The following is a 22904-nucleotide window of genomic DNA, read 5'->3' as shown; positions in this document are numbered from 1 at the left end:
TCATGCCACATTTTCTTTGGCATAACGACGACCAAAAACGATGGAGGATAGCTTTACTCTCGGAGAGTACTAGAAATGGAGGTGAAAACATCCTATGAACACCTAATCACCTATACTATCAAGTGTCAACACGCGACGACTGGTGATCAGCTTAGATTTATCACCTGAAGAATCAGGTGCTAATAAAGATAAAAAAATCAGATCTTTCAAGTTTGATCTGAGTAAAAATCAAACGGACCTAAAGGCCAAAGCTCTATAAGATTCAACAATATGGTTGCTGAGCGTGGACGGTTAACACATCGTTAACAATTCAGCTGAAAATTGAATTTGGCAGTACACTGGCCACTGTATTCTATGTGCAATACATGTAGTGGTAGGTACGTATTAGTGTACTCGGATATACAAACACTAACATCTTAAACTAAATGCAGCGAGTTCATGTTTCTTTTTTCCTTTTTCTTTTCTTTTTCCGAAGGATCATATCCAAATAGCAAACATTGATTAAAAAACAATGAAGTCAACAAAAAATGAAGTCAACAATTATCGAGCTCTAATGAGTTTGGTCTTTACTTTCAGAAGACTTCCCTTTGCCCTCCAACATCTTCTCGACCTCTTCAAACGATAAACCTTTTGTTTCTGGTACAACCAATATGATGTAGATCAAACTCAGGGTGGAAATACCACCAAAAAGGAGGAAAGTGTAAGCAGAACCGAGAGCTGTGGTTAAAGTCAAAAATGTCTGGCTGACAATCAGGTTGGAGATCCAATTAGACATGGCTGCCATCCCTCCACAGATACCTCTGTGTCGTAGAGGGTATATCTCTGAATTTACTATCCATGGGGCAGTTCCCATTCCAGGTGAATAGAACATAATGTAGAGAGCAAGGAATAGGATTGACACCATTCCTGCCTTGCTTGGGCATCCTTGGGTGAAAAATTCGCTCTTTCCCTGAGCATTGCATGTAGCTTTTGTATTTGGATTTATAACCAGACATGTACCAGGTTTATACTGCACACATACACAAAGTGAACGTTATGTATAGTACAAAATTACAAAATATCAAAATAAAAAGGAAATTATTATTGAATCACATCAAATCATTAATTTCCTATCTATCTAAATCTAACATCCGATGATACGACACCCTTGAATGATATTTCTAGTAGTGCTAATTCCTGAATGTAATTGTGTAATGAGATGGCCTAGGCTAGATTTAAAGTCATAGCAGATGTAACAATCCGTCTCATCCTACCAAGTTGACCACACTCAGAATCACTAGCACGTGGAGAGAAGTGAATTTCTCAGCAGACAAGGCAGTGAATTTCGGTGTGGATCTACCAGTTAACAAGAGCTTCTTGTGTGAAGGTAAACCCCAACATGGATTTATAAATGAGAGGTCCCTGATAGATTTGACTAAGCTCGAACACAGAAGTTGGGGTCTTGAACTCTACACTTCTGTATACAGTGTAACATCCTTTTTACATCAATACAATTCAAACCTGCTTGGCAAAAAAAAAAACGATGGTCTAGGGTACAACATGCAATTTGGCAAATGATAAAATAAAAATTCTTTATACTGTCGTCCCATCTCTCAGCAGCACCTCTTGTATAAGACCTATACTAGAGGTGCTTTGTGGTCTCCTCTCTCTTTTGAGTTTTAATCCTCATTAAACTATTTCTATGGGAGATTCTGAGTCTAGGTTAGATTGCTCTTTGGGAACTTCAATGTTGTATTAAGTATTTAGGTATAATAGTATATCTTCTAACCATTTTTCGAGTACTGATTGGTACTTAAGATTAAGATTGAGTTTATGATCTTTGGTATTTCAAAACCAGCTACGGAGTCAGGGAGACACACAGCGACACAGGGCAGCTGGTCACACCTAGCATGCTCGAAGGTTTTCCCAGGATGTTGTCACTTTCTAGCTATGAGAAAACAATAGAACTGCTTGCTTTCATCATTAATAATAATATTATTACTAACAATATTAATATATAATCACGTAAAGAGACTGTATACAGAATAGGGAAATTGATAATACGCACCGCGTCTCCTGAATTAGAACAGAATGCACAGGACTTCGATGCATCCAAGCATGACCTGCAACTCCATGATGCGCTATTTGGTGCTGTCAGGAAAGCGGGACAGGTACTGTTACCAGAACGGGCAGTGACAAATCTGTCAACCTTGGGAGCATTAGCATCAGATATTTTAAACATGATGGCCAAACCACCAAGACAAAGGATAATTCCAATCATGCTGGCTACCATCAACTTCTTCCTCCCATACTTATCAACACTACCCATGCTAACAATGGAACCAAGTGCATTGAGGCCAGAAGTAATGAGAGAAAGTGCCAACGCAGTGCTGTTTGAAGCAATTCCAGCAAACTGAACAATAGTAGGACTGTAATACATTACTGTGTTAATACCAACGAATTGTTGAGCAACTTGGCAACCTATTCCTGCAGCTAGACCTCTACGGACTATGGGGGTACTCCACGCGTCTTTTACTTTCTTAAATACACTCTCATCAACAGAACCTCCCTCAGCTATTTCAGCTTCAACTGATGTCCTTAAGCCTTCAATTTCTTCCTCAACTTCGTCAGCTGGGTATAATCTCTTCAAAATATTGGTCGCCTCTTCTTTCTTACCCTGTTTACAGAAAAAATAGAATTGTGTGAGAGAGAGATAGAGAGATAGAAAAAAATCTATTGAAGTTCATGATAATATTTTCTTTTTTTCAAATATCAACCAAATTTCAAACACAGGATCAAGTTACACGTCTACTTGATTTGTTAAGTCACAATTTTTAGTAGATAAAATATACAAATATATATCATAAGTCTTATGTAAACCACAGTCAACAGTCACCTTTCTATATAACCATCTGGGAGACTCGGGGAGCCGAAGCATCAAAACAAATTGAATAAATGCTGGGAGCGCAGCTACTCCAAGCATCCAACGCCAGGTTCCAGGTACCTGCAGAAGAAATGCTCATATAAAATATTAACGAAACCCACTATTATATCATCTAATTCATTGGGGGAACAACATATACAGGTTTTGGTACAAAAAGGATGCATAAGAGTTACCTTGGTAAAGCCAAGATTTATCAAATAGGCTAAAAATTGGCCTCCAGTGATAAGCAACCCATTGAAGCTAACAAGGGCTCCTCTAATTCTAGCTGGAGAACCTTCTGATATATAAAGAGGCGCAGTCATGGAAGCCATTCCGACTCCCAAACCAACAAGTACTCTTCCAACAATAATCACTGAAGGCTTCGGAGCAGCCCCCATGACTATTGCTCCGACAAAGAACAAGAAATCAGCAACCAGTATTGAAGGTTTCCTCCCAAACCTGTCATTCATCCATCCTCCAATTGCAGCACCAAAGATAGCTCCTGCTACTGCCATGCTGACAATTGTTTCCTGCGAATACACATAAGGTTTAGAAAGTATGATGAACGACTTAACTGATCAGTGTTGTATGCAGAATATCCGGGAAAGGAAATTAAGCTGGTCAGATGTATCTGAAAAGCTAACCTGCAAGCTTGTGCTCTTCTGAACCTCTGGATATTCATCTCGTATGTAAAGAAGGGCGCCCGAGATAACTCCTGCAAAGATATGAAGATATTTCAGCTCAAAGTTGCATTCATAGAGTTATTATTTTTCTCATTCATCTAAAGCCAAGTAATAAAAATAGAGAACCATAAAAATTATACAACTAAAAAAGATATCAGTATCTTCAACCTAAAAATCGATACTACGTTTTTGCGAAGCAGACAACAATAGTTTTGGAAACGAAATAGCCTTAAAAGTTAAACAGTGTTAGAACAGCGGTCTCTTAGATATTAACAAAAGATTTATCAATTTTCAAAACATGATTCAAGCTTGTTCATAATCTAGGGAGAGCTTAAACAATTTGATTGGAATGACAAATAAGTAAGAAGAACATATAGATAACTCAGCCAATCAGGTCACCTGTGTCGTAGCCAAAAAGAAGGCCTCCAATACCAGCTGATACAGCAAGACGTAAAATGTAAGGCCTTGTCTTTGCCAAACGAAAGACCTCGTAAAAATCTTGTTTGCTTGCTTTTTGGATGTGACCTTCAGCCACCATATTGGATACTGATATAAGTGATTGACGCCGGTGAGGAATGCAGACGGGTCTGAGTTACCTGCATGTTCAAAAAGTAATGGTATGAAAAAGAAAATTAATTATAAGAGTGTACACTGATTATTGCATCCAAAACTATGAGACTGAAACTTCATTCCTTTATAAAAATCCATGGAGTAAGCAGTATATGAATAGTATCAAGCAGTTTGCTTGAATTTTGTATTTGAATCCATATACACTTTTCTAATCCACCTTAATGTATAAGGAGGAGAACAGAGACTACTTTGACCTAGCGAGATAAATCGATGCATAATCTCTCCTCGTAACTACACTACTTTCTGTCTTTCTGCTCGGTCATAGTATTATCAATTGAAAACACATCCAACATTTTCCAGCTATATATATATATATTTGTACTCAAACGTCCATGGAAAACAGGAAGATGGTAGCTAGGAAATCAGCCTATTATATATGAAAGAAGACCTCTGCCGAATAATTTGGAGAAACAGAATTACTACGTACATTAATCGATAAAATTTTGACAGGCCACACAAACACATTACCTATATCTTATAGTAAGAATAACATCTCAGAAGGTACACAAAATTTAACGAAGACAACAAGAAAAAGAAAAGCTTTTATTAATTTTTGTGCATTCCATACGAAAATGAGATAAACAGAAAGAGATCAATATGGAGTGAAAGGTAAAAAACATATAACAGGATCAGTCTTTAGGTGAAGTCGTCCCCAATGCATTGATCTACAAAGTTTCTCTGTTTCTCATCGCTAACAGAAGCTAACAAATATAAAAAGATTTGACAAAATTAATTACCAAAGTCAAAATAAAAGGACAAACAAATGAGATAGATAGAAATTGTACAAAGACAATATTTCTACTCAAGGTTGATTAGCAATACATAACAGACCAACTGAACAAAGATCATAAAAAAAAAAAAAACATATATATATTACAGTTACTCACATATGATCCCCTTCTTCGACCTCTTTGTTTCCCTCTTATATATATCCACCCTACACAATTTGGTTGGATAACAAGATGACCCTATATAGAGAGTTTGAACTGTTCTTATCCAAAATAATCCAAATATAGAGTCCGCTCTAAATTGCCAACATAAGAATGATGTAAAACTTGATATAAGCCAGTTGTTATAAGAGAATCCCAACTAAACTAACATACTTACCGTTTCACACTTATAATATCTCAACTTTTTATCTCTATCTCAACGTCCGTACTCAATGCTTAGCCATTCCCTCCAACTGGCTTTATTAACAGAAACCCGTTTATCTAGGCTGAAATCACAACAACATTTGTTGTGCCCAATGCAAGGTCCTATTAACTACATTGTCTGTGAAATGTTCACAACTGTTCCTAGACAAAAATGACGTTTTTTTACTGCTACACAAGACAAATTTACTTCATGCAAAACGGACCTATAAAGAATCTTCCATTTACTTTTACTGAAAAACCAGTGTCTGGAGTCTGGACTACATAACCTGTCTCCTAACACCAAAGCCTCTCCCTGCTTGTTAGATTCTCCATGCCCTTTATTGTTGAGAAATCGGTAATCATCTTAAATCAGGTTTATAAGTACACTTTTTGTTCCACTTCACAAGACAGTAAATAAGGTACGGTGGTCCACTGCATCACCACAGAAAGAGCTCTCTCCCAATTGCAAGTAGATTATTAACACTGAACTTGAAATGTAGTACAGGAGAGAAACGCTTCTGGTCAAAATTCAAGTTGTAAAGACGATGAGTTTTTGTTTGCATTTAAAATTAGTTTGCTCGTTTTCCAGGTCTTGGTTTCAGATCATTTTATGAGTAAAGAACATGTAAAAGTTACATAGAGGTAAAAAGTATAGAAGGGAAACATATTAGCACAAACTAATTTATTAGCATGATTGAAAGTTACAATATCTGAAGCATTTGAAAAGTTACACTAGTTCATATTGGATGTTGTTAACACTACCGTTTGACTATGCTATACAGTATAAATATTAGTTGTCCAGTATGCCGGCTTGGCTGGGATCACTATACTCGAGTTGATAATTAACCAATCAATTGGTTACATCAGAAAACCTATCTGGGACTGAAGTTATCTGAGCATCTTCTGCAGATCAATCACTTGTTGCCGCTCCTCTGGTGGTAATGAAATTAACTGCTCTGGTGTCAGACTCTTCACTTGTTCCAGTAGGGCTGACCGGACATCAGGTGCGAGTTGCAACGTTTGTTCATCAGAGTTCTGCACAACTTCAGGACTGGGAACTTTGTTGGTAAGCACTGAACTGGTTCCAAGAATGGGGGTTGGGCCTGCTCCGCTCGCACTAGTAGTGTTCTGACTCACCATGGTAGGTATGGCACTCCTTCCATCTTCTAACTTCACTCGTTTTGATGGATGATGAGTCGGTTCAACATTATTTTGAGTCATGAATGTTTTCCCTGGTATCCCCAAATGCAAGTTTGAATTACGAGTCACACCTGTCAAAATTCCAGGTTGGGATAGCATTGTCTGTTTGAAAGGTTGATTTTGTGTTTGCTGGGGATGCTGAATCCGAGGTTGTGTAGGAGATTGCTGAAAGGGAAGGACCGGATGCTGATTATTCATCAAACCATTTTGAGGTCCATGTCCACTTGGCATCACCCCTAGTTGTAGTTGCGTCTTATCCTGTGCTAGAGAAAAATTTACAGAAATAGGTGGAAGCCCTGTTAGCTTATGATACTGTACACCATCCTGTGCTGGGAGCTGCAGGACTGAACTAGGCGACTGTTGAATATTGGATTCCGTAGGAACCATCCCAAGCATTATCTGTGCCTGGAAAAGAGCTTTTGGTAGCAATGGACACAATGAAAATAGTTGATTCACCAGCTCGGCATTTTGCGAAGTCATTCCCTTCATCTCAGACATAATGTCATACAATTGTTTTATTGACATACTAGCGAGATGACGCTTCAATGGATCATTAGCCAAATCAAACTGACTTTGCATTGAACGCATACTATCAGTCTGCACACCACCCATATCTCCTGACACCACAGATGTACCAGTGGAAGATACTGGCAGACCAAGGGTAGCAGGGCCACCTAATGATTTCTGAGCGTTAGTATTTAAAGTCGATCCTGGGCCTCCATGACTCTTTTCACGGTTTCTATCAAAATTAACTCGTAACTGACGTCCTTCGATCTCATAACCTTGAAGGTTACGACGGGCACTTAAAGCTGTCTCTTCATCCCTGTATTCACAAAATAAGAAAGAAAAAAAAAAGTTCGCTGCTACTGTTCGTGTTCTTCGTCAATTAATTAGGAGGAGAATTATTTTTGTTAGTGGCGTACACTATTTTATGTCTCAATTGTGCACTTGATAATTCGTAACCCTCAAGTCTGGACGTTTAAGAACAAATTAGAAATTATCGGTTTCTAAAAGCAGGACTTATATTGGTTTCCTAAATCAAGGAAACTCATATACACGTGGCGGAGCCAGGGTACACCCGGGCTCCCCCTCAACTTCTTAAGAAAAAGTTTTTTTTTTTTTTTTTGATAATACTCAAAAAAAATAACTACCATATATATGAATACGGTTTTGTTACTAAAACCTCACCGTAACTGATCAAAATAAAAATATATTTCCCCTAACTAACTTGAGAAAGCTCATGATCTCTAATTTTATGTATTTTGAGAAACAACACTTTTGGCAAGTGTTTTTCTTTGTTTGGAAAAACAAAAGAGATGAAAGAGAAAAAAACGAGTAATAACACTCTCAATTCTCAAGTCTCCGTCCCAATAACTCATATGTATATTTATTGGTATATTTTCTAAACTTTAATTCTCCAATCTCTTATTTTTTTAGTTTTTTGTTAATGAATTTTATTAATTATAATTCAATTTTGTATGTAATGAATTCGATCTATCGAGCGGTTACTCGAGTCCATTACAATTTTAATTTGTTGCATAAATTTTTTTGATTGTCAATTGTAGTGAATTTATTACTTTTGAATCTACTTAAGGCAGTGATTAGAATTTCGGGATTGAATGAAAATGAAACAATTAAAATAAACGCTAAAGTGACGACAAAAAAAATGTACTAGCAGTGTCTAAACATGTACAGTTTAAAACAATGGTGGGATCATAAACCATGTTGGCGCAACAAGCTAGCTTGAAAATCCAAATTTTGCTTACCCACTATAGATTTTTGACAAAGCGGAAACATGGGAATTATATTCCCAATCTAGAATTTGTAAACGCTTTGTAAGTATGTAACACCATTTTTTGCTATTAATATTAATTACTTTTTAGCCAAAAAAAATGTCTAAACATTGTACAATATTCTTTATTGTGCCCTAAGTGCTTATGTTTTTTCATAATGCCTTTTGGACTATTTTCCTTACAATTCCAAAGAATTCATTGCTTTTTTTCATTTGTGGAATTTTAAAGTGGTTTCCATAAGCATATATATTTGTAAGAAGCATATATTTGTAGGCACTTTTTTCCCAAGTTCTTAATTTTCCAAAGCTAAATGTCCGTGTATTTATTTATTTTCTCCTAAATCATTTCATTAAGCAATCTAGTCTTTTGTAATTCCAAAATTTATATGTCTTTTGTGATGGGATTCGAATTGTGTTTTTTTTTTTTACTTTTAAAAAATATGCAAGGGAAAACAAAAATTCTACAAATTGGGTGTTATCTTATTTTAGTTTTTTTTTTATAGTGACTAGTTGTGGCTCACCCTCACCCAATTTTCTGGCTCTGCCACGTGCTGGACAAGGATAGTTGGGCGCTGCTTCATTGTTTCCAATTTCGAATTGGAAACTTCCCAAAGTATCCAATACTCCCATACTTAATATCAGGCCCATTTCTCACCCTAAGACCAAGCCCAAGCCCAAATCAGTTCAGGACTTGAGAAAAACCGTTTGGGCTTGGTTTAGAATATGGAAGCACAAAAATGGGCCCACAAAAAGTTGCACCTTCAAATATGTGCAAGATTTTATTATTTATATTCTTTCTCGTGAGAGAACAGAAAGAATCGTCGGTTGGTTGGGGACGATTGTTATAAGTGTAGTCTATTATCATGTGGACGATGTTGATAGGGTCCTTGTTGATAACGCCAACAAGGCTAGACTGTCGGACAGTTGGTCTACTAATGCGTAGGGACTACAAGTAAAAGCCACAACAAGATAATACAGTATTAACATCAAAATCAAATGTACCGAGGGCTTGCATAATTGGATGAAAATTTCGTAGATTCGTGAATGCAACAACAAATTTTAGATTTTCAAGTTCAACTAACATCATAGTACTAACATCATAGCATCATCAAAGCGTTGTTATTTTGCGTTGTGACACATTATCATTTTTGGGAGCGAAAAATTTCTAAAAGGAAAGGATGAAACAGCGCGGTTTGGGTAAATTTTGCTAAAAAAATTTGAAGGGATCATCAAATTGTCCCGTGCGAATCCAATTTTTTTTAAAACGGGAGTAGTTGTCCCGTCCACCCTATTGACCCATTTTATTTAAAAACGGACGGACAATGTTCCAGTAACATTTGCCCTGCAAGAACTCAGCAACATAAAACTCAAAATCTAAACCTTCAATCACCCAATAAAAATTCGATTTTCAACTAAATTTGTTTATGTTTTTTGCAATGGATCAACGTCATCGAGCTGGACGTAAGAAGACTATTATGCGTGGCTCGGGGAGTTTAAATCCTCGGGAAAATGAGAGTGAACTCGTACCGGAAAATGATTTCAATTTTTCATGGAGATTGAGTATTGTTGATCATCCAACGTTGGCTCCCGATCCAGACAAGCATGTTCCGTGTTTATATAATACTGACGGAGTAAGTATGAGTTTATGAACGTTATTCAATTGATTTTGATTGAAAATTGTGTTTAGAATTTAACGTATATTAACTGTTTGATTAAATGTCTCAACGTGTAGAAAATGAATTCGACGAGATGGAGATGCGCAATGCCGATTATTAAAGACTTCTGGAGTCATCTAGTGGAAAGAGGGGAGGAAATGGAGCACGTAAGAGCTCGAATTTTGGAAACACCTTTTGGTCCATTGATATCGTGTACGAGCATTCAGACTGATCGTCCACTGATATTTGCATTGGCGGAACGATGGTGACACACCACGCACACTTTTCACCTTCCATGTAGTGAGATTGGTATCACACCACTTGACTTTACAATGCTAACGGGTTTAAGTGTGGGTGAGAAGAAGCCAGTTTTGTTTGATTCAAGTATCGAAGATGATTTTGAAAGGTTGAAGACTCTCGCCGCCGTTGTTTGATTTTGAAGGTAGACTTGTTTCGGGGAATATGGATCTTGAGATACATTTTGAACCTACACATCAGAGAAAAATTCATGCACCGATTGGATATTGAATATTGTTTAGAACCTGAAGTTGACGCCCTATATTTGGACCCAAACTCTGCGGAGGAGGATGAGTTTATCATGATTTTTTTGTTATATTTTTTGGGCCAAGTTGGTTTTACAACAGGAAAATCTGGGGTTTGGACTGGTTGGTTAGCGTATTTGGTAGACCTTGATAGCTTGGAAGATTTTGATTGGGGAGGTGCTTTCATGACACATTTATATACAGGGCTTGATCAAATGGGGAAGCAATGCAACGGAATTACTTGGATACTACAGGTAATTCAATAGGATTTAACTTTTAAGATATAAGATTTTATTTTGTTAGTTAAATATTATATAATTTAAATTAATTAGATACACTTTCATTTGATTATTTCAGTACTAGTGGTATGAGTATTTGGCTTGCTTAAATCCTATACTGAAAGAGGATTGGGATAAGGACTTATGGCCTCGCCCACAGGGATGGGCTGTTTTTGGTCATGCTAGATTAAAGGATGAGGTCCATAATGATCTTCAAGCTGCTAGGATCCAAATAGAGATGAAAAGTATGAAATCTATTGTTTGGAGTCCGTGGCAAGGTTCTCAATTTGAGAATATGCATATCTGTCAGCATAATACTCTAATGTCGTTAAAAAGATTCATATTACAAGCCCCTGATATACGTGCTTGGTTCCTTGGAGATAGGGTGACTATGCAAACCATTAGATATACATATATTCCTGCTCCCCCACCCATAGATATGCGTGCCATGGATGTTTCAGAGAATTTGATTGAACGGTATCGCGTTGAGAGTGCGTGGCCGTGTTTTACAGATTATGTTGATGTGAACTCCAGTCTTGATTATGAGACTTATTGGCGGAAAGTTTCTAGGGGAAGCTTATCTGCGGGTCCATTGTATAGAGGTGCAAACATGGATGTCGCAACTAGTCAGAGTTTCAGGCGAGACGTCCAATTTCTAGAACCTGCAAGTTCCACAAGAACATCTGGAGTATATCATGGTTATACACCCCCACCTAGTGATCCATATGACCCATGGTCATACCACGTTGTTAGTTCTTAGGGAATGAAGACCACATTTCACTTGGAGCGTTCGGTGCTTGTACCTGAGCTACAACAGTTTAATGAGGTATATTTATATTTCATTATGTTAATTTAAACACACTATGTATATTTAAATTATATACAATATTGACACAATGCAGGAAACAGTGCATGCTCGATTATCAGATGAAAGGCAAATCAACCACGCAAATCAACAGTATTATGGCTATTTAGATGAAGAACGAACGCAAAGAGCAAAACGCTGAGCGTAGGATGGCTGAGATGACAAACGAATTGGAAGCCTTGGTAATTTTATTATATGTTTTATATTTTCATTTTTTTATATATATATTCAATTTTAGATTTTAATTGCATTGTGTTAATGTTTCAGAGAATTGCTACTGATATCATGCAACAAAACAGTGCTCCTAATAAGAGAGGGCTTAAAACGGAGGAGTGGAGGAGAAGCGTCGGGCAGTGCTCCATAGTGTTATATTGCACTATTTTGTAATAATTTAGTGATGTCATTGTTGTTGTTGTTGGTGGTTGTTGGTTGTTGTTGTTTTTTAGGGTTTGAACAGGTTTTTGAGAATCTTAACAGGTTTAGGTATATGAATTATGTTGATTAAACAAAGGAGGTTATGTCCAATTTTTTTTATGCATTAAATTAATTATTACATTACGTTAATTTAAATTCAAGACATTACGTTAATTATTACTTAGAATATATACATGATTTTTATTATGTAGACAAAGAAATTCTCATGTGAACAATCAAGCCCATATGAATGTGACTAATAAGCCCATGGGCCTCAATTTTTTATTCCTCCAATCAATTTATATCCGTTGGTATTATTTCCAAGGGGGATCAATTTATATCCGTTGGCATTATTTCCAAGGGGAATCAATTTATATCTGTTGGCATTATTCCCAAGGGGGATCAATTTATATCCGTTGACATTTATTCCCAACAGATATATTTCTATCCGTTGAAATTTATTTATAACGGATATATTTCTATCCATTGGGCCTTTGCATATATATTTAAAGTCATTTTCATTCCTCACTTCAGCTTCTCATTTTCATTCTCTAATTTTTCTCAACTTCAACTACTAATATGGGCGGATCAAATATTGTCCACATTTCTACACCTGATTTGTCAATGGTGTAAGGAAATTGGTCATTACGGTACTTCATGTCCATACATTAACATCAAATGCCCAAACCCTGAATGCAACGACATGATGATAGTGGTCATAGCTATCAATGATGATGGAACATTGGAAGACAAACTTCTAAAGTGTGATGTTGATGATTGTCCCTCAAATATCAACATCTATCATTCAAAAAAGGTTGACATACCTGTATGTCATTTTTGCAAGGAAGCAATAGATTTCTGCCCTAGGTGTGGCTTGTGCGATCAATGCAATCCTTCAATGTGTGGTGGAGAAACAAGTCGTACCTCTTAGAATTTAAGTGTAGGATATGTAATATTTGTATTTTGTTTAATTCCCTAGTGTATTGTCTTTAATTGTTTTTACATGTGTTTTTAATTAGTAGTAGAATTTTATAAGATGTTTTGTATTTTTATTTCAAATTAAGTTGTAATGTTTTTTGATTTAGTTGAGTTGATTTGTTTTAATTTCAACTTATAAACAAACACATTTTTCAAGAAAATATCTTTCATTAAAACAAAATACAATTTTATTTAAAAGAAAAACATCTGGCGTAAACAATAAAAGCAGATTACAATATAAAATTTAAATAAATTAGTACGCTAAAACATAATCTAATACCACTCAAGTACATGTTCAGGCCTAACGGTACAATTTTTGTAAATATTTTAAAATCGTTCAGGCCCAACAGCACAAAAGCCCAATGGTACTAAAGCCCAACGGTACAAAATCGAACCGTTTGAATTTTTTAAAAAAAAAACAAAACAATTCTGGACGGCTAAAGTAGTCCTGTCCCACTCTTGAACGAGTCAAGTTGTCCCGTGCACACCATTTCTATTTTCTTAACCAATTTGGCTCCAGTTTTGACAATTCTTATAATATAAACGATCATTTGAAAATGCGTTGGTGACGAAAATTGCTATAAACATTGTCAACTGTCACATTGAAAATAAAAAATAACAACGCGTTGATGATGCTCTAAGACCGCTTTTTTGGTTTCTTCGGACCAACTAGAGAGTATAGACTCATTGCGTTTGGTTGCTAGCAACACGTGGAATCATACACGTAAAATAGCCGTTAGAGCTGAAGTTTTGAACTTGTCAAAATTCGGATCAGCTGAAAAAAACGGAGTTTTTAGTTGAACTTTCCGGTAAACAAAGTGTCACAATTTTCTGGGCATTGCAGGAAAACATAAAACTGCCGGTATTTTTCTAATTGCTAAATCTCCTCCCTAGGAGAATAGATGTCAGATAGCCTCTAATCACACATATTATAAGAATTATAGGGAATTCTTTGCTTATTAACATTGCTCTAAGCACTAGAGATTCAAATATATAACTAAGCATGTTTTGTATACAGAAAATGAAAGAAAACGCCTACCTTGTTAAAAGTACTCTACATTCCTTTTTAAGAAAAGACTATGAAACTCACAAGGTAGTAATATAGATTTTCCAAGGATGGCCCTGCAAATATTAAATGACAACAAACATGAGCTTATGGGAACGACGAAGACCTTGCTGGTAGACTGGTTCTTCATATGACACTTCTTTAAGTTCTCTCAAAACAAATAGTCTGTAACCACAGCTGGATTATACTCTAAACCTTATTGCAAATGTGAGTCCCTAAAACCATGTACAAACTCCACAGCAAGGAGGATATAGAGACGCCAATTCTCAAAGATATCTTAAATTAAAACTATCTAGCTATTATGTACCTAGCATAGCGTGGCTGGAAAGAATTATACTAACAAGGGCTTTTGGTACAATAAAGAACCTACACAGAAAATGAGAATGGACCAGAGAAAAGATATGATACATTGCCTGCAGAAAGAAATCAACACATTTGAGGGTACCATTGCATTTACGGGTTGATATTGCAGTCCCGCAAATAAACTTGATCATAGTCCACAAATTTAGCCCAGTAGCCTCTGTACTTGGGGATACCTATTTCAAGCCACGGTTTCATATTTCCGTTGTAATGTATGACAGCTGCTCGTTCGATTTCCTTTTGGCTAACACTTGGATTGTAGCCAAGGCCCAAGACATGCCATGACCGATCCAGGGGAAAGGTTTGCTTCCAAAATGTTATCAGACCAGGTGGTAAGGTTCCCAACTTCCATAGTTGTCTGTCTTGATTCTGCAAATAACAACCACTCCTCAGTATTCAAATACATAAAGACTTTTCTTTTTCACAGTATATGACATAATTCAATTAAGGAAAGGAGGGCATAAGTTTGCAATGCATGGAAATTTTAGCATACTAAATGCTTGTATTTTGTTTCGAGATTCAAAATCATATTTCAGCAAGGGACTCAGAATTCATCTATGCATTACAAAAAACCAAATCTTCATGTGTAACTTCATCAGGAAAACTTCTGTTACAAAGGGTCACCTTAGATATCAAGTTATACTGGAAATTAGCAGTATCGACAGACTTTATTTCCACCATATGCACCAGCAAAGTAATATAATTTCCTAGGCTGAAGTTAAGTGCTCTTTAAAATGCTCCTTCAGCGTCATTTGCAACTCCTTTTACCAAGGGAGAAGTAGGTTTAATAAAGGTTTGGTATCCAGTGAAGTCAGAATCGTTACTTCCAGTTTTAGCCAATTAGGTTCTATCGGGGAATAAGTCCATGTGGTGCTTAACATTACAGTGGGGAGTTTGGACTTTGAAGCCTGCAAACGAGGGCACTCGATTTTCTAAGAAATCAAAATGGTAAGGTGCAGGTCTTTGCGAATATCAGCATGCCCGGGATAGCATGCTACACATGTGAGGCACATGCAGACATGCTGCAATTGGTTTTGCAGTTTAGGGTGATATATTTATGAAGATTCCAGTTATTCAGATGAAAAGAAAACTCAAAAAGGCTCGTATAAATAACAGCAGAAAATAAAAGTACGTACCAGTTTCTGCCATGAGTGGTATACTTCTGTAATGTTTTGCTTCTTCCATTCGTCCAAATCGAAGATGTTCATCCCATATGCCCATCCACAAGCATGAGGGTCAAAGTTCTTTGAAATCAGAGGATGAGAGAAGTTCAGATAACGGTCAAATCTATGGAAGTTTTCTCGACAAGTCTCAACTGCACCATTAACCTTCCCTTTGAGATTGAGGGTCCAAAGGCTAGAGAGGTCCTTCTGAACCACTATATCATCGTCTAAGAAGAGCACTTTGTTGAGCTTTGGGAATATCTCTGCTAAGTAAAACCGGAGATGGTTCAAGATGGAAAGGTACTTCGGGTTCCGAAACTTCATGTTGGAATCAGAGTTTGCACGGTGAGCCTTAAAATAATAATCAATCATGGACGGCGAACCAAGCTGCTTGAGAACTGGACTATAACTGGAGTTCAGCCATGTGAATTCCTCAGTGTTTTGAACCTGGATCGCAGCTTTGCCTGGTGGATTAGCAAGAAACCACATCCGCATAGCGGCATAATTAAGTCTATCGGTAACAATGTGGAATACATGCTTTTCTGGTTCCTGCACAACAAAGTATGCAGTATTAAATTCAGTGCTTCACATATATCAAATGAACCAATAAACACAAATCACTCTTAAGAAACTTGCCTGCGCATGAGAAACAGTCGAATTTACAACTGCTGCAGCTGCCAATATATTATCTGAGAACAGTGCATAGTGGTGTAGCTTGGGGTCTTCTAGAGTCTCTTGATTCGGAAACTGCTGCTGGCTAAAATTCAAGGAGAAGTACTCTGTTGAAAGACGTAATGGAAGGCAGTGAAGCCCTTTTGGAAGTGTTTTTGCTGCGAGTTGTGTTAAGAACATGGTTTGCTTCTTGTGCACTCTAAGCTGCTCCTCGGTTGAATGAAGAAAAGCACGAAGTTTCTTTACCACAGCAGTGCAGTCATCCTGAATTTGCTTTCCCTTGGCCAAAGTTTGTTCCATAACTTTCAGTTTGTCATAGGCACTGGATTTAGACCACACAAATCACACATTTTAGAAATGTTTGCATAGTGAAAATGGACGAACATTGACCTAGACTTGGTAAGAAACCACTAGACAATACTTCAAGACAAACTTAAAGGCAAAACGGAAAAGAAATAACAGCAAATCAAGCAAACAACACACAATACAAACATAAAAGAGGACATACTTCCTTGATAGATCTGAATCCTTGGTTGCATCTCCCAGCGCTCTCTGAACTTCCTTCATGCGCAACCGGAGCTCTTTAATGAAGTGGGGGTTGTTACGAGTGGCTCCAAGGCTGAGGTAGACCCTTGCCCTAATAAGCTGGTCTTTAAGATGACGAACTCGAGAATCTTGCATGACCATTTGATCCCTTGGCTTCTCGACGTTGTTCTTTCTAGCTTCATCCAGACCAACTTTTCCAGAGATTTGTGCAGATTGACTACTGATTACAGTTCCCTATATATATTCAAGAAAATAGCAAATAAACAAATTAGAATTGCTAATGAGGTGTCAGTGACTCGCTGCTGCAAATCTTTCTTAAGTTTTCCATCTCATGTGATAATGGTCATCATCTACCTTGCAGTATTTGACAATCATATAACGCCAACAGAAACAATCAAGAAAAAGATGGGTCCACGAAAAATTGTAAAGTATCCCATCTCATGCAACATAATAAGATGAACATGAGTAAGTTGTTTGGCACTATGAAGCTGCGAGACGGCTCAAATTCTCTACCGGACTTGTGTCAGAACGCAGATGCAGCTTTGTACATGATCCTGATGCCGCACTCCAATGTGACTTTTGAGTGTGGATGTGGATCTTGACATGGAAAGACACAGCCCTTATAAGAGCTCGACATAGACATTTTTTTCTTTTCCGATAATTATAAGCTTTTATTCCCTAAACCCCTTAGATCCCCTTTCCCTGGTGAAGGTGGGAATCGAACCTAGACCTTGGGCCCAACCTCCCAAGTTCTATCTAATTGTCTAATCACATCTTCTCATTGTCTACAAGGGAAACGTATCTCATTGTCTAATCACAATTTTGTTCACAGTTAGAGTAGGGGCAGTGTCCGACATTTCTCCATACCTCCAAAAGAACACACAAATTTTTTAGTAATGATCAGCCTCATTAAAATGTCATCATTCCTATATTGATTTACTTGTTCAGAACGGAATGTACCGAATACTAACTTTTTCAAAACCATAATTCGGAGCATCTCCTAGTAGTGCTTCCCATGCATCAAAATGGTTCTAATTTCAATTTTGTAACAATCTAGAGAATGTGAGAGTAGGAAGTAGTATAACATGTTATTAAGGCTACAAGACATCTAACTGTCTTCGCAAGTTTCATGCCTTGGTACTGTTCACAACGTTCCTTAGAAGAATCAGGGCTGTTAACTTCAACAAAATTGGTCCAAAGAAAATATCATTTTGATTTCTTAGCATGACAGAGGGTAAAACTTACATTCCTATATATTACAGAAATATCGTAGACTTGTAGTTAGTTTGAATGGACAAATCTTTAAAAAGATCTATAAAATGATGTTATACATGGGCAGTAACTAGTATCTAGTAGTTAGTCACTAACATAGTAAAACACCCAACGCAAACTTCAACTATAAATTTGGCATATTTATAAAAGAAAACTAACCAATTTCCCATCAACATTTCTGATTGTATTCTCGGATAAATTTGGTTTCTCTTTAACAACATCTCCACTCCCATTCTTGTTCTCCTCAACAAATATGGATTTCAAAAAGCCATCATTTTCTTTTCCTTCAACTCCATTAGTAACCTGCTTAATGGGATTTTCCAATTCCGTCTCACTACCATCACCTGTAGTAGATAATACTCTAGCTATGTGCTCCGTTGGCTCCGGCAATGGAAATTCTACACAATAAAACCAAACACATGACTAAAATAATTAAAACACCACCAAATCTGTTAAATAATTTACTTACCTTGAGTAACAGAATCAATTGAACTGTCTGAATAAATGATTCCAATAGGTTCTTTCAGTGTATTTACCGCTTCCTATCAATAAAAAAAGTAAATCAAAACCAGATCTGACTTTTATAGTAGCAATGATGAATCATAAGGTACCTGATTAAGCAATTTCAATTGCCTAGTCTCACTTCCAAAACTCTGTAATTAAAAAAACAAGCCCCAATCAACAATCAAATATATTAAAATAATATATACATATATAAAATAAAATGAGCTTACTAGAGATGAACCATCTTCAACGAATTCGCTTCCAGCTGGCCACCCAAGAAAAATGTAGTTAGTTAGTTAGTCCCAATTAATAAATTAATATTATTTTCTTTTCTTTTTAAAAGAAGAACTTACATGACGACGAGGAAGACGTGGTGAAGCTTCCGAGTTTATCGGTGTAAAGAACAATTGGAGAAACAACTGTGAAGAAAAGTAACAATCCTACCGCTTTTCTCATTGTCATTTTGGCCTCCTCTCCAAATTTACAGTTTATCTTTTTTTCAGTTTAGACAAGCCCTCATTTCGACAAAAAAGAAAAGAAGACACGAGAGAAAGAGAGAAAAGAGGAGTCACTTTTTTTTTTTAGCAAATTCTCGAAACAGGTTTTTGTTATTAGAAGAGTGTGTGAGAGTGTGTGAGAATAGAGAGGTGGGAAGTAAACACACTCAATCTAACTAACACCTTTTTTTTTCGGTTCATTTATGTTAACTGCTACAGGCTTGCCAATTTTTTTTTAAAACTTTCGCTTTCTTGGTCGACGTGGACATGGGTCCATAACTCCATATATATAGATCGGGATCCAGATGAAGCGGGGATTGCTTGCCGCTTGTTTGTTTTGCCACCACACCTCAACTCGGGCCACACTGAACCCATCCGATTCTTTGTTGATAAAATTCTTTGAAACTAGAATGTGGAGACACTACTAACACTAGAATAACTGCACAGCAGTGGAGAGTGAGCAGAGCCCTGCTTATCTGCTATAAAATTAACAGTTGGCACGAAAATAGAGAGATACCTCGGCAGCAAAATATTCGAGGAGGAAAAAAAAAACAATCAGGAAGAATCAATACCTGGTTCACTCAAAATCAGCTCAACAAGCATTTTCATTAATACTAACTAAAATAAAACAAAAAAATCTGATATGCTCAACTTCCAACTTCTTCAAGTTTGTGGTTCCATAAAAAAAAATTAACATATTATATTCTTAAATTGGGGGTTAATAAAGTTATTTTTCTAACTTCTACTTGGCGTGTTTATACTTAATGAACTACAATGTAACTAAGAAAAAAACTGTGGAATAGGAAAATGGAAAAACTCACCTCACTACGACAATCTGATATCCCAGAAAAAGAATCAATAAAAGCCAAATGAAGAATCAATCCACAAAGCATCAAGTGCAAACAGAACAACTCCTAAAATCTTAGTAAAATAAACCAAAGAAGAAACCTTTTGCTGGAATATATAAAAAACAGTAGCATCTTCACTAACTTGAAATTCATCCACCACAACCGAACTCTTCCATTTTGTTTATTCAAGTGAAGTTCTAGCCCGAATTATACTTAAAACTTGTTGAAATATAAATAGGTTGTTTGAATTTCGATTTAAATGTGTTTTGAAGATGGGTATTTTGAATGGTATATGAAAAGCAAAAAATATTGAATTGAGTAGAACGATGAGTGAGAGATAAGAGTGGATTTGAGCAAAGAGAGATGAGAGAGAAGGATGAAGCGTAGTAGAGTCGAGTGAGAGAGATAGATGGGAGCGAGTGTGGAAAGATTGAGGACAGAGACAGACAGAAACCTACCAAACAACATTTTGGCCACATACCCCCCCCCCCCTCTGCCCAGAACGTTCACTCCGCTCACTTGAAAAATATAAAACAATAATTGTTGGACTAGAAATTTTCAAACACAGTTATGGTTGTGAAGAGTGGATGGATTGATGGAGAAGGTGAGACTGAACCTTTGAAGGTTGTCTACGCACCCAAGTCTGGAAACAAAGGTCAAGTCTCAGCAGTATTGTTTACTAGTTCTAAACTGAGAGCAGACTCTCTTATTGGAAAAGATCTAGATTCAACTCTAACAACCTCATCTTTGAAGATTTGGCTGGATGATTTGTGTATATCTCCCAAAGTGAGATTTATCATCTAATATGCATGTTATGTGTGTGTACCTTGTATCGTATTTCCAGTCCAAAGTATACTTGGATCGGGTGGGGGACCAACGTGGGACCATTCAGGTAGTTAGGCTGATAGACCCTTTTGCCATGGCAAATGATGGAAAATGACACTGTTTACCCGCTACAGTGTTATTTGCCAGTGTTTGATAGTGTTTTTTTTTTCGTGGCGTATTTTGTCCGTATTTGCCATAAGTGGTGATTTGCCATGATTTTTTTTGTAGCAAGATTTTCTTTGGGGGTGGGGGGGGGGGGGTGGGGGTGGGGGTAAAGCGAATTTGTCATGAGAAAATAACACTGATATTTGCCACCAAACCGATTTTTATTTGCCACAGAAAAAGGGAAAAAAAAACCCCCCGAGAGTTCCTCCCAACTTTTCTTCTCGTTCTCTACTGCCAAAAACAAAAGAAGGGTTGAAGAAGAAGACCAACCAAGAGAGTTTGACCTTTTAAATCATAGGTAAATCTCACCATCTCTCTTCTCTTGTTCTCAATCGCTTATCATCTCTTATGCTCTCAATATCTCTACTATTCTTCCCTCATTTTAATTTCATTAGCTTTTGTTCTCTACTCCACTTATATGTTTTTTTATTTGTTCTTCTCTCAATATTTGTTATTAATGTTAATTTAAATAGTTTGTTTAGGGCTAGGGTTTGTCCAATTTGTCGAAATTTGGGTTTAATTTATGTGTGAAATAAATATTATTGATGTTTTGAAACAGGCGTTGTATACTTGTTTGTTAAAATCTTGGTTTATTCATATAATGTTATGTTAAATAGTGGATTTTATTGCGTAAATTGTTGTTTGCAAACATAAGCTAGTGACGGATATCAATTCATGTATGGAGGTTATCAAAACCATGAGTATATGTGTAACGCCCGTATTTAAAATACGTATTTATCTATTTATTAATTAATTAATTAATTTATTTAGAATTTGATTGGATTGGATTTGGGATGTGTGGGCCTGATTTCTGGGCCTGAGTCTGTATTGAGCTTGGGTTTCAAACCCAAGTATATAATCACATTGTTCTAGAGAATAGGGTTTTTAGAGAATAAAAAAATAATAAAAATGGAGGCGTCTTGTTTGCTCGAGCGCTGGAGCACGACGATTCGGACGATGAGGGATTTGTCGAGTTTTAATACAGGTGAGTAGTTATATTTTTACTATTTTCCACAAAAGCTTTACTGTCAGAGTTTTTTGTTCTCGCGTTTTTGTTCTTGCTCAGTTTGTCTGTTTTGCGTTGTTTTTCTCATCATGTGGAATTACTGGACTGGGTGGATGTTGGTATCGTTATTACGTAATCACGGAAATTCTAAAAAAAATTAACTGTTGGAATGGAGGCGCTAGCCCCATTAGAAATCGGTCTTATATAGTTATTCTGAACTGTTATGTGGTTGTGTTGGTATGTTTATTTGAACTGTTGAAGCTCTACAGAGCGTCAATGGCAGCGTCTTGAGTCCAATGAAAGAAGAAATCTTGAGAAAAATTTATGCTTGAACTGTTATTGTGTTATAATTTGTTGAGTGAAGATTGGTGGTTGTAAGGGATTGAAGTTTGGTTATTGTCAATGGAATGGGTGCTGGAAAGGGGCTGCCAAAGCTCGAAGAGGTCGTTAATGGTGGCGACCAGAAATCACCCAATGTTTAATTAAATTTTGTTGTTTGGGTTGTGGTATGTGATTGGTTGATAGGGGATTGGTGGGGGCTGTTGAAAGCTTTGTATTTCTGTCAATGGCGGCGCGATTTGGCTAGAAGTCGCGCTGGTGAGAGGGAGAGGAACTCGACTTTTCCATGTATTAAAGATGTTGGGTTTTTCATTTGGAGTCCAACCGCTGGGTTGAAATGGGCGGACGATCGGAGATGGTGGTGGCTAGAACTTGGTGGTGCGCTGGTGGAGAAGGTGACCGAGGTCACGATCCAGTGCACCCAATTGTTTTTCCAGTTTCTAACTTAGGTGGGCTTGGGCCAAAAACCATAGGTCTGTTTTTGGTTGGGTCGGAAATTAACTTAGAATGCTTGGGCCGAAGTAAATGGGTTTTGTTTTGGGGTCGGTTTCTATATTAGTTAGTTGGGC

At 36.9% G+C, this 22904-nt stretch overlaps 3 protein-coding genes across 4 annotated transcripts; all 3 read right to left on the bottom strand.

The window, feature by feature from the left end:
• Positions 1-416: 416 nt before the first annotated feature.
• INT4 (inositol transporter 4) lies at positions 417-5402 on the bottom strand. 2 transcript variants are annotated; one of them, XM_086582000.1, is made up of 7 exons: positions 5323-5402; positions 3985-4181; positions 3547-3617; positions 3097-3432; positions 2876-2983; positions 2048-2656; positions 417-1009 (listed from the first exon to the last, which is right to left on the bottom strand). In XM_086582000.1, exons 2-7 carry the CDS (start codon positions 4121-4123, stop codon positions 551-553), a joined length of 1722 nt encoding a protein of 573 aa, XP_086438126.1. In that variant the 5' UTR covers positions 4124-4181; positions 5323-5402; the 3' UTR covers positions 417-550. The 2 variants fall into 2 exon arrangements, with proteins under 2 accessions (XP_086438126.1, XP_086438125.1); XM_086581999.1 differs by lacking the exon at positions 5323-5402 and adding an exon at positions 5103-5267.
• A 613-nt stretch (positions 5403-6015) lies between these two features.
• Positions 6016-7288, bottom strand: LOC147475067 (cleavage stimulating factor 64-like). Its single transcript, XM_086583666.1, has one exon. It carries the CDS (start codon positions 7158-7160, stop codon positions 6237-6239), a length of 924 nt encoding a protein of 307 aa, XP_086439792.1. The 5' UTR covers positions 7161-7288; the 3' UTR covers positions 6016-6236.
• Positions 7289-14225: 6937 nt separating this feature from the next.
• GAUT4 (galacturonosyltransferase 4) lies at positions 14226-19410 on the bottom strand. Its single transcript, XM_086582077.1, has 9 exons — positions 19009-19410; positions 18886-18920; positions 18763-18804; positions 18621-18693; positions 18311-18549; positions 16842-17113; positions 16298-16655; positions 15635-16210; positions 14226-14867 (listed from the first exon to the last, which is right to left on the bottom strand). The coding sequence occupies exons 1-9, from the start codon at positions 19115-19117 to the stop codon at positions 14592-14594; spliced, it is 1980 nt and encodes a 659-aa protein (XP_086438203.1). The 5' UTR covers positions 19118-19410; the 3' UTR covers positions 14226-14591.
• Between the last annotated feature and the right edge of the window lie 3494 nt (positions 19411-22904).

The sequence above is a fragment of the Coptis chinensis genome, chromosome 9, assembly GCF_015680905.1.
Source record: "Coptis chinensis isolate HL-2020 chromosome 9, ASM1568090v1, whole genome shotgun sequence".
NCBI lineage: Eukaryota > Viridiplantae > Streptophyta > Magnoliopsida > Ranunculales > Ranunculaceae > Coptis > Coptis chinensis.
This window is presented reverse-complemented; position numbering and strand designations above follow the sequence as displayed.